Below are 19,439 nucleotides of genomic sequence, written 5' to 3'. Positions count from 1 at the left end.
AAAATTGACATCTATTTCTATCTGACATGGTAAATTTTCAAATGTTTAAATAATTGAAATAGAAAATTGATCGTGAAAGACGGGCAAAAGATGAATTAAAATTCAATATTTAAATTTTAAATGATTATCTAACCGCAAACTCACGAAAATAATTAATTTTTAAATATATATTATTAATTTCTTCTATAAAGGGCCACCGACCCCGAGACCACCTGAACATCCCCAAATGCTTCTGATCCCACTATAGCCTCCCTAGAAGGCTTCAGCACCCACTGGGGGGTACTGCCCACTTTGGGAACCTATGATCTGGTGGAAAGGTCCAAAATGTAAGACATTAAAATGTGCAAGTGTGTATAATATAGGGATAAGAGCATAATTTTTTATCATGATGAGGAAGGATGAATTTGACAAGTATAGGTAAAATTCAAGATTGAAATTCTCCAAATGTAGTTACAAAGCAAGTGACATCTCTGAATAAAAGCAAAGAGGTTAAAATCTAAATTACATTTGCACATCTTGTGATATCTAAAGTGGTAAGACATGAATGTCAAAAAGTAATTTTAAATGTCAAATTAGGTTATATCAGTCCATAAAACATGATCTCTCCCAACACATAAATCTATAAATTACTGTTATAATTGAAGTATTTCTTTATAACAAAAAGTATAGTTTCTCATTCTCTACACATGTATACTGCAGTTACTGCAACCAGTTATTTTTGGTTAATATGTTTAAAATTTAAGTTTAATGCAAACAAATATAACATCACAAATTACACAACAAGCAAAAAGTTTTGCTAATGTTTATGACAAAACTTGATGTAAATTTGTAGTTTTCTGGCTTTCATATTGCCATTTAAATTCATCTAACCACCAAATAGTAGATATTTTATTCAAAGGTGGAAAGGGGGGGGGTAGAGAAAAAAAAGAAGAGAAAAGCATGCTCAGAAAATTGAAAAGGAAAAAAAAAATACCAAACAGTATTATTAAAATTCAAAGACAAAAGGAAGCAACACTATCTTCTCAAAAAACCTAGCATAAAAGGTGTGTTACCACACAGTGCTGCTGAAATTTTTCAAAATTTCAACAGCACAGATTTTGAATCGTAATTTGGTAGCAATTCTTTTAAACATCATGAAGTTGGGTATGTGTGTGTGTGTGTGTGAGTACTTCAAAAAATTTCGATAACTCAATCCGCAGTGTAAAATTCTTAAAAAAACACAAACTCAAATTAAGTGTGTGTGTGCATGTGTGTATATACAGATAGATATTCATCCTGTATACACACACACACACATTAAGAAAACACTATTAAGAAAGTTTTTTCTTAAGGGAGTATATCAAACTCATAATTAACTATAGTAAGTTTCAAAATGAAACTTCAGAAAATATAATTCAAAACATAACAGCAATCTATGAAAATGGATTCCAAAACTGAAAAATAGGCAACAATAAAACAGAGAATAAATAATAGGGATACCTATGCACAGAGAAACACACAGATTACTAAATTTTAGATGAGGCAAATACAGAACAATCATAACAGAATAATTATGAAACATCCTCATGTCAGCAAAGAATAAAATTCCTGAAGATGGTATTTTAGCAGAATATATAAAATCAGGATATTCACAGTTTAATAATGTCATTCTGAATGATATTAATAACTATAAGAAAATCTGTTTGCTATCACAACAAAATTTTAATATCCATTAAATTAAATAGCACACAAGATTTTTGGATGTTGCACAGCCACATGAACAAGCAACTTCATAGCAAAATTCTCTAAAACAGATCACATCCAAACTATTAACCAAGTAATAGAAAAATAAATGAATATGATCTTCCTGTATACTTAATGTTTGCAGATTTTGAAAATGTTTATGATTCTTTATTAGTTAGAAATAACAGCTTAAAACAACAGGCCACCCCAGCATAATATATCAGATTATTAAAAACCATATATTAGACCTCAACAGCCAGTATAAAGTTGGCACATCAGGGAAAAGAATTTATCATTGAGGGAGGAGATCTGATATCATCTAAATTGTTTTCTGCTACATTAGAAGAAGTCTTATGGAATGTCTCATGGGAAAACTATGAATTAACCCCAATGGATAAAAATATCAATCATTTACATTTTGCAGATGACACTGTTCTGTTAGCAAAAAATAAAGAAGTTCGGGAAATTTGCTGGCCTGGTTGGCCAAGTGGTTAGCATACCTGCTCTCCAACCAATAGGCTGTGGGTTCAAATCCTGCTGTGGGCATAGATATTTTGTAATTATTTTGTTTTTAGGTAGTAGATGAATTTCATCATCTGGTGTGAGACCACCACTCTGCTTATTGGAGGCCTGAAGTGACTTGAAAAAGTTCCATGTTTGGTTTCTAGAGCAGGGTTTCCAAACTATATAAAAAGTAAATTAAAAAAAAAAAAAAATTGATAAAAATAGAAAAAAATTCCTTAGTCACTCATGGTACAAAATGTACTATAGGTTTGCAAATAATCTTTCGTGGGTGGGAGCAACATAAAAAAAAAAAAAATGCTAAAATAACCTTGACAGAGAAAGCAGAAAAAAAAAAGATTTAAAAATTAACACAACTAAAACTTAATGACAAATTCAGATCAAACTGAACTAATATTAGCAGATGAGCTTATTGAAATTGTGGATCGCACAAAGAAGCAAATCTGTAAAAATATCTGTATGTTTTAAAAGAAAGCTATTTATTATGCACATTGCTCCAATGGAATAATGCATATAATAATTGTGGACAATGACTAAAAACAGGAAGATAAAATGGATGTCCAAAAGAACCCTGGAGAGAAAAATGCTCTACATAACAAAAACAGATAGAATTAGAAATAATAGAATTACAGATAACTGGAGTAGAGGATACTGTGAAATATTGCCAAGCAAGATTAATAGGCAAAAGATGCACTGAGTGGATACAAGAGAAGGAAAGCACTCCAAAGAACAAGGTGGAAGGATGATCAACAAAGTTTAACATCAGATGGTGGACATTGGCTAAAGATATAAAGAACTGGAAAGTTAAAGGAGAGGCATATGTCCAACAGTGGGTGGAAAGAGGCTAAAGAAAAGTTTCAAAACTAATGTAAAATTTAATACTGCTATATTGTAAAATATTAATGCAGAGTCAATAAATAAAGGAGTCAAAGCACAGATTTTTTTTTCCAACCTAAAACATATACAAAAATAACTACAGAAGTTTTAATGTAAAATAACAAATCCTTAATATTTGAAGAATTCCTCAAAAATTGAGAAATTATTCCCTGAAATGTGACTTGCTGAATACAAAAAAATAAATGCTGAGAAAATATTTTTCTTACTGAAGATGATTTTGTCCCATTATTTTTATAACATCAGATTGCTATGCTTTATTTCCTCCAAAATTTCAGATTTTGTTTATAATGATATAGTTGTTTTCCTTAACAAAAAAAAAAAAAAAAAATCTTGACCTACAAAAATGCAATTTTAAAGGAAATTCCCTACATCAAACTATTTTGGTGGTCCCTATAATTCTAGTATAGTGAGAGGTAGAGTAGACTGTACATAGATATTGCTAGTTTGTGAAGTGTTGTATAGTATGGCATCCTGTGATGAGTACTTGACTTTATGCAGATGTCATATAATGATAAGACTTTACATACAGTACTTAAAGAATACAGACACAGTCAATAATTCTCTGATAACCACACCTGCATTATTTTGTAGTATACCATAGCGATAAGTTCTAGGAAAATTAAGCAAGTGTGCTTATTGTAGTTCTGTTTCAGCAGCGTAAGCTGCTGAAACAGAACTACAATTTATTTACATTACATAATTATGAACAACAAAGTCTAAAAGTTTAAGAAAATCAATGGGATTAGTTTCCTAATTTTTAACCTCCTTTGATTTGCCAAAAGAATTAAGATGGAACTTGAACAGCCATGCCACACAATATAATGTTATAAATATCATGCTAAATCCAAGAAGTGATTAAAATAACTAATAAATTTTTTCCTTCATACTTATACTAAAGTGCAAAAGTAACAGAGATTTGAAAATATACCTTGATATTGAATATCAAGGTATATTTTCATATCTGGGTACCCTTACACAAATGTTATACTGCTGTACAATATAAAATTCTCTCTCTCTCTAAGGATTCCATCAGTAAATATACTGGTAGTACTTTTCCCCCCACAAAAAAACAAACAAAAAAAAGCAATGTGTGTGTGTTATTTATACATGAATGGCCAGTTCATTAGGTGTAATCTATAGAATCCACTGTTTCATTAGACAGTGTATCACATTGCCAGGGAGACTTATGCTAAAGGATGTGGGTTTGTGTGTGCCCCATGCATACAATTCAACATAATGGACAACACAAACTTGAGATATAATGATCAGCACCATGGTGAGAATTTCACAAAGGCAAATGTTCAGCATTAAGTAGAGAATGTATACATATATAGAATGGTTCACAAACAAACCAGAAAACATTAAGTCAATGGCAGTTTTGTGGATGATGATTTGTTTATATAAGAAGATGATGACAAGTATAAGAATCATGTAGTCTAACAGACAGGAATGCAGTCAAATAACAGCACAACATATTGCAACAGTGGTCCATAAAGGAGTATATATACTACAATATACAATGCATCAGATCCCATCACAAATGAAATATTCAGACAACCCCAGCAAGTTCCACTCCAGAATTAAAAATAAGCAGCTACCAGCAGCGAGCACAGAACAATGCTGGACAGTTGCCTAGTCTGATGAATCAGGTTCCAGTTGTTCCATGCTGGTATCAGGGTACACATACAAAAATGCAATTAGTGTTTTTTTTTTAGATTCCCTCCTGATAACCTACTCAAACACTGTTTGCTAACAAGCCATCCGTTCATGCTAATAGTTTGTGATTTTACATTCCACAGGACAAATATGCCATTTACAAGGCACTAATAATTTAGGAATGGTTCTAAGAGTGTGAGAATGATTTTATTGCATTTGAACCCAAGTGAGTGTTTGGAAAATGAAGTATAGCAATTTGTTTCTAATAGAGAGAGACGGCAGGATCTATTTTAGATTTTGAAAGAGGTGCAACTCATTAGGGAGACTGAACTCCATGAACTGCTGAAAGCATTTTGCAGGGTTGCTGGCCAATGCAGATTCGATCACATCCTACCATTTCCTCAGTACTGTGAAAATGGTAGGATGTGATTTGCCATAGTCACCTTCTGCACCTCATGGAGTCTATTACCTATCAAACTGAAGAGACATTCAGAGGATCAAAGGTACAGCTAATAAACTGGCAACTGTGCATACCATTTCGTAATTTTTTTTTCCCTGAGTAAATCACTTGGCACAAAAGATTTTGTTAGACCAAGAAAATTGTTGCATGTACTAATGTGCAATTGAAGTGTCACCTGTGTATGACTTAGTTGCATGCAAGTTTTATCTGACAGTGAAATATCTAAATCATATCTCTCCCTCTTCCTCCCTAGAAGAGAACAAAACCCATATGTTAATCAAGAAAATGTTAGCACTGTGGTTAGATAGCTGTTTTTAACATAATTAATCTATTGATTAATGCAAAAATTATTCATGCTTTTTTCAATAAATTCAAATAACTGATTGCATTTAATACATTATCTCTGTACATGTAAATTACAAATTTAACAAGCTGAACTGTTAAATTTCCTTTACACTTCCTTCAAATCTTCAGTATACCTTTTATACAAATTATTTATATTTCTTAGAAAAAAAATTTTAACATCAATCAATTCTAATTCATATATACAGTGATACCATTGCAAAGTTTTGGATGGATCTAAATTATTTAAAAGTCCTCACTTTGCTTACAATGTATTCCAATGGCATAGTTACAGTGATGCAATGTACATTAAAAAAGTGCCATAAAATAATTTTTTACAATGCTTACTGTACAAGTATCATACATTATGTACCATCCCAAACTGATAGTACACCATCCACAAATAACAAATTCTGTGTTGGAAGGGGAAGTTCTACATCACTTCCTGGCTGGACAGGTAAGAATGCACAATTTTTTGAATCAGATGAAGCAAGAACCTCCTATTGAACAAACAAAAATGATTCAGCTATAAATTATGGCATTATATTTGAACAAATTCTGAACTATTCAGAATTTGCTCAAATATATATTTTTTATAAATATCTGAAATGGAAGTTCTATTAAAATTTTGTTCAGCAGAAACTCATTCTGATGTGTAAAATATGCAAAATGTACACCTCATAAAAGTATACACTGAATATACAATTTTCTTTATATTAAATAAAATCAAAACAATACAAGTTTTAGATATGTAACTAAATAATATATATAAAACTGATATGAATAACAATTCTTAACATGCATGTCTCTACACAACAGTATTTTCCACATCACTTTGCCAGGGAAATAGACTGTGATAGAAGAGATTTTATTGGTTCTTTTCAGGCAAGGCTAAGTCTGCTGATTTTATAAAAATACATTTTTCTCCTCACATAAATGCTAGCCTTCTGAGAACAAAACGTTTACAGATATAACAAATAAGCATGCCAACAGCCATTGGCTTCAACTTTTTGAAAACTATATCATCTTCAATATTTTCCATTACAATTTCATTAGAATTTTGTTCATTCTTGTGGACAATAAGCTCTCAAGTCACTAAGAAGATGAAGAAACTGCCATCACATCATCTATCAACAACAAGAAACAATATCAACGTTTATAATTTATCTACAATAAGAAAATGTTTCAAATTCTATGCAAATTTAGACTTGCAGATTCCCACTATGAAGAGGCCTGAATTGTGGAAAAACCAGACTTGGATGTTGCACCACAACAATACACTGGCTCATGCGTCACTCCTCATCTGCAGTTATATGGCAAAACATCAGACATCTGCTGTGCCCCATCCATCTTATTCTCGGGACTTAGCCCCAACAGACTTTTTCCTGTTTTCCAAACTTAAAATTACTTTGAAAGGACATCGTTTCCAAATTCAGAGAGGAAAATTCATATTTTCCTCTATGAATTTCCATAGAGGAAATTCAGGAAAATGCGATAAGAAAACTGGAAACATCGTAGAAAGTGCATTCCAACAATAGAAGAAACGTTGGGGAATGGTGAATCACCAGTAGAGGAGACTACTTTGAAGGGGGAAAGTACTTAAAAGGTTGTGAAATGAGCAATAAAGTCTTTATAGCAAAAGTTCGGTCTTTTTTTTTTTTTTTTGAACATGTATTGTATAGATGTTAAAGGCCAAGGATCCATCTAATCATCCTGTAACTAGGATATCCAAGAAGAGCAGACTGTCATTATTTTCTATTTCCATAGTAAATTAGACCCTTGGATGTTGGCTGTTCAAATGGAAAGAAAAGTGTTAGTTTGTTTGGGCAATGAGACCAAATCTTTTGTGTAACTGAAACATTGATGGTGTGCCTGCATACAATATACAATCGCTTGGTGCTTGGAAATTTGATATAGAAGAATTAAATTAAAAACGCCAAGATATTAAATTCTCGTTTAATTCTTTATTCAAGCGTAAACAAAGTTTGTGTGTGAAGTCTCTTCATCACTAGGCTACTTGTATAGAGAGTCTAATTACTTCACATTAATTACCTAAGTATCCCATAATACAAATCACATCCTTTTGGATGTGTATAATGCTCTGCATTATGAGAAAGGCCACTACACAGACCAGTTTTGACCTTGATTGAGGTCTTAATCAGTAGGAGCCAGACTCAGAAGATATACCAAGGTTGAAGTAATGCAGAAGTCATGTATTTCCCGTATACAAGTAGTGAAAAGGTGATACCTTATTATTAAAATACCCAGGATTTGAGCAAGTTGTAGAACATTTTTTCACTTGGTTATAAATTAAATTAAAAATGGCAAGAAATCACAAAAGAATGATGAAATGCTAGATTATTAAATTTAAAAAGAATGAAATATAAGATACCACAATATTGAGGTAATGACAAGTAATAGACTAATTTGGAGGAAAATTGTTGATAGGGGATTAATAATAATATTATTATTACCCAAGACCCCATGGAGTCAAAGACTCATCTAGGAGGTCCTTTTATCACACTCTTTAAACACACTCAAATTCTCTGCAGACTCCACACTCTCAGGCAAGGTATTCCAATCATTCACAACCCTGCAAGAAAAAAACTTGCTTCTCACTCTCCTACTCACACCCTCCTTATACAGCTTCCAGGGATGACTTTTGGTTCTCCCCTGATCTCCCACTATTTTCCATAGAACCTCTCCAGCATTGATCCTATCTCCCCTGCTCCTGTCCACCAGACTCTCTGCAAGTTGAATTTTTCAATCTTTCCTCATACTCAACATTCCAGAGGTTAGAAAACTACCTTAGTCAGTCACCTCTAGACCCTCTCCAACATCTCTTCATCCTTCTGAAAATCAGGTGACCAAATCTGGGCACAATAGTCCATGCGTGGCCTAATCAAAGCCTTATACAATGGAACAAGAATCTCCCTACTTCTACAAGTCAGTGTCCTCTACATCATTCCCAGAAGCCTTTGTATTGTCTTCACAATTTTGGCTATGTACCCCCTAAATTTCAGATCCTTATCCACTATCACCCCCCAGATCTCTTATTTCCTCCACCTCCAACAATATATACTCACCAAGCATAAATTCTGTATCCCTTTTTTGTTTTCCAAATTTTAAAACCTTACATTTTGCAACATTTAACTCGCATCCCCATTACCATAGTGGCCTGAAAAACCCCTTAGGGATACATATCAGGAAATTGATAATGGTATATTAAAAAACAAGTTTCTTTAGTCAGTGACTAATTGGAATAGAACCTGTAAGGTCATTCTTTAGCTAATTTTACATTATGTTACGAGATTTCAGAGGTACTACGGTATATATATATATATATATATTAGGATTATTAAGTAATTTTATATAAACTTAGTTGTTTTACTCCTAACCCCAAGTAAGCAAACAGTTAAGTTTGTGCCTGAACGTAGTTCAAGTCTAAAGGTGGTGCAACTCATAGTAAAGGTGGGAAAAGCTCTGATCACTATTATCCATAATGTAAAGCACATCTCACTAAGAAATGTATACTGCAATACATTATATGTGGGGTCACTACCCAGATCGGTTTCAACCTTTTTTGAGGTCTCCTCAGTGAGTAGCTAGACCCTAAATACCAAAATAGGTAAAGTTGATAAGGCTCTGTATTACTAAAACTTTGGTATTTAGGGTCTAGCTACTCACTGAGGAGACCTCAAAAAAAGGTTGAAACCGGTCTGGGTAGTGACCCCACCCATAATGTTTTGCAGTATACATCTCTTAGTGAGATGTGCTTTACATTATGGAAAATACTAAGAATAGTGATCAGAGCTTTTCCCACCTTTACTATGAGTTGCACCACCTTTAGACTTGAACTACATTCAGGCGCAAACTTAACTGTTTGCTTACTTGGGATTAGGAGTAAAATAACTAAGTTTATATAAAATTACTTAGTAATCCTAATATACATTACCCAAGGTAAAAAAAAAACTAATTTACATCTATATCTCCTCCAAAGATTTTTATTAAAAATAATAACACCTTGTTGCAACTTGTATAGGTAAAGTTGATAAGGCTCTGTATTACTAAAACTTTGGTATTTAGGGTCTAGCTACTCACTTAGGAGACCTCAAAAAAGGTTGAAACCGGTCTGGGTAGTGACCAGTTTCAACCTTTTCCCTCCTTTACTATGAGTTGCACCACTTTTAGACTTGAACTACGTTCCAGCACAAACTTAACTGTTTGCTTACTTGGGATTAGGAGTAAAGTAAAGTAAGCTTTTCCCACCTTTACTAAGAGTTGCACCACCTTTAGACTTGAACTATGTTCAGGCACAAACTTAACTGTTGCTTACTTGGGATTAGGAGTAAAATAACTAAGTTTATATAAAAGTACTTAGTAATCCTAATATACATTACCCAAGGTATAATAAAAACTAATTTACATATATATATATATTATAAATCCCACACACATAATTTCAAAATAAGTACAACCACAGAATTTTCATGAACTAAAGTATTAATAACAGTTGAATGATGAACAAATATAAAAAAATTCTTTGTAATTAGAATTACTACTTGCAGCAAACAAGTACGGCAGGTAACACATTAATAAGCCTCACCTCATGCATTCTTTTAAACATGGGCTTTACTCATAGGATTTTGTCAGGCTTCGTACATTAACGTTTTTCAAATCCTTTCTCAGAATATATTCAATAATATTATTTCTCTCTGCAAGATATTTTTGACACACACATATAGTAACACAGTATGAATATGTAAGTTTCTATGGTTTGGCAGTTCTGTAGAAAGCTTCTAGTATTGAGACCACATGTTTTTAGATAAATAGTTTAATAAAATAAACAAATATAACCCTACAAATTTCTTAAGGCATCAAACTTACATCATCAGGGGTACTAGCAAAAGTTATACATAAAAAAAACCCTAGAACAATTAATTACACATATTAGATGTTATCAGAACTTCACAACTGGTGCATACATACAGAAATAAATAAATAAATAAAAATTTAAAAAAAATTAAATTAATTACCGTATACATGTTTTAACAATGCTAAATGTTGCTGTCACATTCTATATTTGGCATGTGTCATGTCATATCCTATCCCATATTACAGAAATTAAATCCATAATCGTGAGGAAAACTGTTATTAAATTTCTAATTTCATAGTGAAACAAAAATTTATATATATTGGATTCCAGTTATTGAAAGTTTATTTTTCACTTGGGTAGAGTATAATAAATTTAGTTTAATCCTTTATCCAAGTGTGAGCAAACAAAGTTTGCGCCTGAAAGAATCTTCAGGACAGGGGTAAGGTGGTACAACACCAGGACAACTCGTTGCAAAGGTGGAGCAAGCTACCAACACTCCTGTCTCAGTATCTCCTATAATGCAAAACACATCTCCTTGGGGATATGTCTAATGTTATGCATTAAGGGAAGGGCTACTACCCAGACTAGTTTCGACCTTTATTGAGGTCTCTTCAGTGGGAGTAAACTTTGGGAGTAAACTTTATTTGCTCACACTTGGATAAAGGATTAAACTAAATTTATTATACTCTAACCAAGTGAAAAATAAACTTTCAACATCTTTCTCTAAATCCAGAGTAATTTATTAAAAAAGGGTGGCACACCATTTGGCAACTCCTATAGGTAGAGATGACCTACGAATGCTTCTGCCTGGTATCTCAGCTTGAGGCTGGCTCCCACTGAAGAGACCTCAATAAAGGTCGAAACTAGTCTGGGTAGTGGCCCTTCCCTTAATGCATAACATTAGACATGTCCGCAAGGAGATGTGTTTCGCATTATAGGAGATACTGAGACAGGAGTGTTGGTAGCTTGCTCCACCTTTGCAACGAGTTGCCCTGGTGTTGTACCACCTTACCCCAGTCCTGAAGATACTTTTAGGCGCAAACTTTGTTTGCTCACACTTGGATAAAGGATTAAACTAAATTTATTATGGATTCCAGTTAATTGGGATATTGGGACTAGAGCATGTTGTTCCAATTAAGTGGCTGCCCCAATTATGCAAAATTTTATGGAAAAAGGTATAATATCACAAAAAGTTAAAAATAGGCAAACTTTTGTCTATGTTTTTATTTTAAAAAACTAAAAACATAGTGTTATCTCGTTAATACGAACTAATAAAACCATGCTCGTTCGGTTTAGTGAATTTTCCCCCAAGATCTAGACAACAATAATTAGCGTTTAAGACAAAAATAATCAGATTCTAATGGTACATCAATTTAATTCTGTAAATGAAGTAATTGATAGAAAAAAATCTACAGTACTGTAATGTAAAACTTAAAAAATAATACAGTACACAAGTTTATTTTAGTAAAATATTTAGTTTGTATGTACCTGTATTGTTGAGGATTCTGATTTAATAAAATTGCATAGTTCAGTACGTAACTTAATTTGTGTAAAAAATATCACTTTTTTGTACACAACAAAAAAAAAGCTTCACAAAATAAGACAAAAAATTTTTTTTTTATTTCTTTGTAAAAAAGTCACTGATTTTCTTTTGCTTCTTGGAAGCTAAACTTTTTTTGAATGCTTCTTCTCGGAGCTGCATTAGCAATAAAATTTTGTGAAATGGCATATCATTCTACGCTTAGCCTATTCTATACACATATTAAAACTGTCAACTGCCTCTTCATGTTTTACTTTTTTTCTTCAAGTTCTTTATCATCATCCACTTCTAATTCATTCTGTAGTATCATATTTATAATTTCAGCATCTGATTTGATTTTGAATTCACTTTTGGTTCTACCTGTAATCCATTCCGTAACATCTGTTTGTGAAATTTCAACATCTGCATTTATATTTTTAACCAAATTATGCATGTTTTGATTCATGCCAACAATACAGTACATACTGTACAGTATAGAAAAGTAAACGTGAAAACGTGAACACACAATAAATCAAAATAGACTTACAGTATAACCGTACAACCGACAGTATGAAAAAAATACTGTACTGTAATAATAATAAAATAAAAATAATAGTACACAAAATAATAATACGTAATAAATAAAACTTTTTTTTCTTTCAAATCGCAGTTCGGATTACTGGAGGTTTGGATTAGCGAGATATCACTGTAAGGATATCTGCAGTGCCATAACTAGGCAGGTGCACAGGCACGGGGCCCAGGACGAAGGAGCCCTGAAATGGGGTATCAAAAAATAATCAGTATTATATTTTCATTTTTAAATTTTGATGCTGTGGGGATCGATTCCGTAACGTTTTTGGTTAAAGTTAAAAATTAACCAATCTATTTCTATCATACTTGTTTTATTTTTTTCTCAAAAAAAAAGGGGGCCAAAAATAAAATCTTACACAGAACCCATGAAAAGAAAGTTACAGCACTGCATGTGTCAGTATCCCTAAAGAAGTTAACTATATGTAGGTATCTATCAAAGAAGCATATTTTCCATAACAATTATTTCAGAGAAATTTATTGAGTGTACCCTGACATGTTCCCTTTCTAGACTGAAACTCAAGAAAATCAGAACAGGTATCTCAATTCACTTGCCTTCTTGCATAATGTAGTCATAATTCAGCATTCCTGGCTTCCTGGTTAGTCACTTACTCATCTGTAACAAATTGTACTGCCTGCAAAATGGAAACCTTTGCGCTGATTTGTTTGGCCATTGAAGATGACATCAGTAGATTTTCTTCACTTGTTTCAAGGATGTAATGTATCAACCTTCCATGATACAGTGTCTTCAAATTTTTTATGATTCTCATGTCCAGTGGCTGTACCAGAGATGTGATGTTTAGGCAGGAAGAAATTCAGGTTGATTGCTTTCAAACAATCTAACTGAGGATGTGCTGTACAGTTGTCCAGAAGCAGAAGAATTTTTCTTGAATTTCATTGCAATTCTGCATCTCAACTCATTAGCAATTCCTGAAAAATAACAGAATTCATCCATGCATTCTTGTTGGTATAATACAGAACTTGCAAACTGTCCATTCTAAGCTTTTTAAAGCATCATGGCTTGATGCTATTTCCAATAACCGACAGCTTCTGTTTGTCACTTCTTGATATGTTAACAGCAGCACAGTAACACAATCAATTGCTTTTTTTGAACCTGACAGCACTGCAAATTTATAGTTCAGGGAACAGTCTGATGTAGCACAGTAAAACAGACCTGTTTTGTCAGCATCATAGATTTCATCAGGACTAAACTTCTGCAGCAATTCAGGTAGTTTAGTTGATTTCCACTGTTCAGTACTTGCAGTATCAGCACTGTCCACCTCACTGTGTGCCTTCTTAAATTTTATTTCATTTCTGGTTTTCCATTGCAATAACCAATCATCTGTAGCTTTAAAGCTCACATGGCCCAGCTTTCTAACTAATTCTTCTGATTTGGTTTTTAACATTTGCCCATTAACATGCACGTCTCATCCAGTTACAAGAACCATTGATTGAGAGCCTCCTCAACATCTGGATACTTGCCTTCTTGCTTCTGTTTTTGGGATTTTTCCCTGTTGTGCATCGCACAATGCCTATTCTTCTTGCAATTTGTCCTGCTGGCCTAACAAACATGTGATTGTAGATTTTGGAACATCAGTTATTTCTGCCCGGTGACGATGGCTGGTGTTAGATGGTTGGTTTTTTATTTTGTAAAGTAAGGCGATTTTATCTGCTCGCATTAGATCTTTCCTTGGCATCTTGACAGGCCTTATAAAAACAAAAAATATTAAATCATTACACTGTTACACGTGTTACTAAAAAATTAACACATGCCTGTTTTAATCAAAATTATGCTACGTAGAAGTCACTGTAAATAGAATCATTACACTGTCAAAATACTTTATCTCTCTACTCTATATCCTGGCACTGACTGACAGTAACACACTCCATGTAACTCACTACATGTGCACCATCTACAGTCACTGTCCCGATAAAGTGGCAAGGTGGCCCAAATAAGCAAAGCAACTTTTGGTTATAGTTCAATTTGTTTCTGTTCTTCAGTATTTATCCCAAATAAACGGTTTCCCTGATTAATCAATGCCCCAATTAACTAGAATCTACTGTACATTTAAACGTGAAATAATTTTTATTTTCAATCATTTTATATATATTATATTCCACAAGAAATTTTTCTTTTATTTCATTCACATTCTATCTTACTATAAACAAATAATAAAGGTTATCACATGAATTACACATAGTGAGCTTGCTTAGTTATCTTTACCATAATGTATTTAACCACCCAACTGGCCATGATGTCTATAGACATCAGGGTTACTATGGATGTGAAGTGCATATTAAAATTGTAATACCATTGATATTACATTGAAATATATGATTGATACGAAGTGTATGAGGAAGTGTGTATTTTATCAATATGGCCAGTTGTGTGGTTAATATATTGCATATTTTATCTCTTCATTTGAGGATACCTATTTAAGTGCAAAGTTAACTGCTTTCACTATGCAGGTCTACCTGTAAACACACTTATACTAACCAATCATAACGAAGAAAAATTTTATGCAATTTGAGTTTCTGATAAAATTATGATTTACCTGATATTTTGATATAAACTGAAGAAGCTCAAGGCACAACTTTCTGCTAGAGTTTTTTAGTTCTTTTAAGCTGAAATATAAATAAAAAATTTATATATATGTGTGATTGAATGTAAACTTTACAAGCATGTGGCACAAGAAATAGTTAATGTGAGTGATGTTAAACAGAAAGCATGGAATGCACAGTAGACATTTATATGACACAACTAGTTTTGCCTCATTATAAAGGACTCCTTTTCATGCATAAAGAAGCAGTTTACAAAATAGTAAATACTCATCACTAGTATTAACAAAGACAGTCTTGGAAATAACTAGTAATTTATAATGGTTCAGTGCATGTGCTTATTGCTGTGCATGCTGCAAGCTCTTGCTTGAAATAGGGGAATCATCACTGTATAGCAGTGGTATTCAACCTTTTTTACTATGCGAGCTACTTTTCTATAAAAAGTTATTCAGCAATCTACTCTCTTATATAGATCGCGTTTCCCCAACCTGATATCTGATTACGTGCAAATAAAGAACTAAAAAGTTTATTTGTGTATTTAAAAATGTATATATCACTTTTAATTATTTTAATACAACAAAAAAAAATATATATATATTGGAATAAAATATTTATTTCTCTATTTTGAAAAACTAAAGTTAGAAAAAACAACAGATTGATTATAAACTCACAAGTTACAGGAAATGCTGGTTGATTAAAAAAAAAAAAAAAAAAAAAAAAAAGTTAATGTGAAATTTGGCATTGTTTGGACCTCGCAATATTTTCATAGTCAAGTTGATATGAACAAGTGGCCAATCGGAGACAATCATCCAAACGATCATTTGTAATTTGGTTTCTTAATTGATTTTTTATGACAGGCATATTTGAAAAAGCGGATTCTGACAAGTATGTCGATCCGAAACACTACAGAATTTTTCACGCAATATCACTTAATATTGGGAATTTTTCATGTGCATACTTCCAAATGACTTCACTGTTTATTGATTTTAAATGTAAACTAAGGTTTATTATCTCAAGTTCTACTTCAGCTTGGTTTATATCAAACAGCCCACTAATTTTATTTGAAATTTCTGTGATGTTGAAGTTTTCTTGAAATGGATTATTGATAAAAGATACAATCATTTCAGTTTTATTAAAATCTTTAAATCTTGAATTTATTTCTTCCTCAACTAATTCTATTTCACAAATAAATTCTTGTAAATCATAGTGAAGCATTTCTTGATTTTCTTCAAATATTTTTAATAAATATGGGAGATGTCTAAATTCGTGGTCATTTATATTTTTCTTTAATAAAAGTAAGTATTGTTGGAAAGTTTTTATTGAACTTAACATGTCAATTAACTTTTTATCTCTACCTTGTAACTCTAAATTTAAATTGCTTAATTTCATGCAGAAATCTACTAAAAATGATAAGTGTAACAATTTTTCTTGTTACACTTATCATTTTAAATTTTAAAATGATAAGTTTAAAAAATGTGATCTTTTATCACTCAATTTGTGGATAAATATCTCATTTTTCATATAAAAAATATAAATTGTTCAATACTAATCTAACTTTACATAAACTGACATGCAAAATCATGTAATACAAATGGATAATTAAACAATGTCACACTCAAGTAGAGTTCCTTCATTCACTTTAAATAGATATTTCACAACTCCTTTCTCTCTTAGTTAAATTTACTCAATTAACAAAGGGTTTTCACTACTTCAATCATATACAAGTTAGAGATTTATCCTATACAATTCTTTGTCTAATAGACTTGGCTGTATTAATTACTCTATCCTGTCAAAGTTCTCTAAAATGTCCTCAGTCTTGCTTTATCAAGACACAAATTCTACCTTCAAACAATCTCAAGATATAAAACAAAAGGATCTTTACTTTACCAAGTCCATCCTATTAGCTGCCACGTGTTGCTCGGGTCATCCTTTGTCTTGGCTGGTTCTGGGTCAGGTCTCGTGACTGAGTTGTTCCGTTCTCTGCTACCAAACACAAATCAGGCAATGGCTGGAACTACGAGCCTTCTACGCTCCCTCGGGTGGGTCGTTCAGCATTTGGCACCATTCCGCATGAGCTGTTGATTCTCGTACAGGTCTCTGTGGAATAGCTCTCAGCGCAAGTCATGAATAGGGCCGCTGTCTGTCAACATAGCACCATCGGCTTGTCCCATCTCTGATCACTCATCGAGAATCCTCGATCTCCAAAATCCCAGAAGAAAACAAAAAAAAAAAAAGCCTAGAGCTTGCCATGTATTGCCTTAAACATTCCTTCTCAGCGCCTTCTTTTTCGTATTGTTTTTTGCATGATCCATAACTCACATCGTCCTTAGGTTGATCCCTTGCTTTCCCTCCTTGCTATTAGGTGTTGTTTTCGCGGAAAGGTGCTTACGTCAGCCTTCCCCGTAAGCTGTGGCCTTCGGCATTACGACAGGCACTTGCGGCTTAGACGTGACCATTGATCCTATTAGTCATTTCTTACCTGGCGACTTACGATTTTTTTGATAGCTTAATAATACATAAATTAAGCTATTATTCCTTTACATGTAATGCTAATCTGACATAATTCCTGATTTTAGCTTTCCGTTTGACAATAAATAATTCCAATACATTACATATACTGATATACACTTTCACATACAACAACTTAGGTGTTTCTCACCTTCCGCTGGTAAGCAGTTATTATGCAAATTTCTTTGTTATTTTGTAAAGTTTACATGTTAGATCCTGAATGAATAACTTGTCAAGAAGTTCTCCATTCAATATCTAACAGTAGCATAGTTCCCAGATGGCAGCCATCCCAAGTACTAACTGGGTTCAGGTTTGCTTAACTTCAGTGAACAGATGAGAACTGGTGCTTTCAAACCAATTTGATTGCTGGTGAATCACTAGATATTTCATTGTATTGCATCATCTATCAGCAACTATTACATTATATAGAAACCCACAGGTTTCTGTATAATGTAACAGTTGCTGCTATTGCACATCAAAATTTATGGCTGCTGTCAAAAGTGAAGGAAACGGGATAATTTGAAAGGAAGAAGGGAGATAGGAAGAAAGCCACTGTCTACACCATGCCAAGACAAGTTCCAAAGCAGCTCAGCCTCAAAAATCAGCTGTGTTATGTGAAGAACTTTAGCAGGACTGGGAAGAACAAACAGGAGTTGTGGCAAATTCTGTTAAACATCAGGACAAGACTCATTCAACAGGGATTAATACCCAGGCACCCTAAAAAGAAGCTCCTGTTAACCAAATAAATAAAACTGGATTGGTTCAAAATAAAACTTTAAATTGGTTCAAAGAGCATGCCAAATGGACTCCTGATCAGTAGAAAAGAGTAATTTTTTTTTCTGATGAGAATCAGTTTAACCTGCAGGGTGCTGTCAGCAGACAGACAGCTCGTAGGTGATCAGGGGAAAATTTCATCCCAGACTGTCTGGGATGTCAAAAGTCAAATTTTCAACCAGTCAGATGATCTGGGGTTGCATGTCATATCATGGTGTTGGTTGCTTGCATTTCACAAAAGGTTCAATGAATGCACACGTGTACCAGAAAATTTTAGAATTGCTGCCTGCTATCAGAGACCACTTTACCGTAATGACAAACTGCATCTTTCAGGATGACTCTGCCCCCCCCCTTGTCGCAGGGCAAAAAGTGTAAGTAATGCTGTAATAACCCTAAAATGTACCATGCAAATTGAGTTTAGTGCTTAAAGAAGCTTTAGTTTTTGTTGCAGGTTAATAAGTGGCTCAATGAACACTCGATTCAGCAACTACTGGCCAGGAAAAGGCCCAGTTCTCAACTAGATTGAGAACTTGAGGTACCAAATAGAGACTGAAATACACAAGCTGAAAACACTTCAGGAGTTCCAAGAAGTCATTATAGAGGCATGGAACCATGAAATGACAGCTGCATCGATCAGGAAATTGATTTTGTCAATGTCCTGCCAACGACAAGCTGTAATAAAGAATAAATATATCGACCAAATAAATTATAAAGAATAAATATGCCTAACATTTCACTGCACGCAACAGTGAATATATACAAAGATAAAAAAATAAAAATAAAAATAAATGAAAAAATGTCTGTTTATAGAAAAACAATCTATAAACCAAGAGTAAGACAGGGATGTCTTCTGTCTCCAACAATTTTCAATATTTACATTAATGAAATATTAATACAATGGAACACCTTAAACAACCCAGGTATAGAAATTTCCTGGAATAACAAAATAAATATGCTACTATTTGATCAGGTAATAATATCAGATAAGGAATTATAATAAATTTAGTTTAATCCTT

The 19,439-nt window shown here is 33.1% G+C and overlaps 1 protein-coding gene across 1 annotated transcript in view; it reads right to left on the bottom strand.

The window, feature by feature from the left end:
* Positions 1-5,627: 5,627 nt before the first annotated feature.
* LOC150107504 (protein FAM91A1) overlaps positions 5,628-19,439 on the bottom strand; it is a 228,540-nt gene continuing 214,728 nt past the window's right edge. The window contains exons 21-22 of the mRNA XM_090391353.1: positions 15,138-15,207; positions 5,628-6,099 (exon numbers count right to left, since the gene is read on the bottom strand). Of these exons, the coding sequence (XP_090247479.1) occupies positions 5,965-6,099; positions 15,138-15,207 (205 nt within the window). The 3' untranslated portion in view covers positions 5,628-5,964. The remainder of the gene's footprint in view (positions 6,100-15,137; positions 15,208-19,439) is intronic.

The sequence above is a fragment of the Typopeltis vanoorti genome, chromosome 4, assembly GCF_054136105.1.
Source record: "Typopeltis vanoorti isolate ZY-2024b chromosome 4, IOZ_Tvanoo_1.0, whole genome shotgun sequence".
Classification (NCBI taxonomy): Eukaryota; Metazoa; Arthropoda; class Arachnida; order Uropygi; family Thelyphonidae; genus Typopeltis; species Typopeltis vanoorti.
This window is presented reverse-complemented; position numbering and strand designations above follow the sequence as displayed.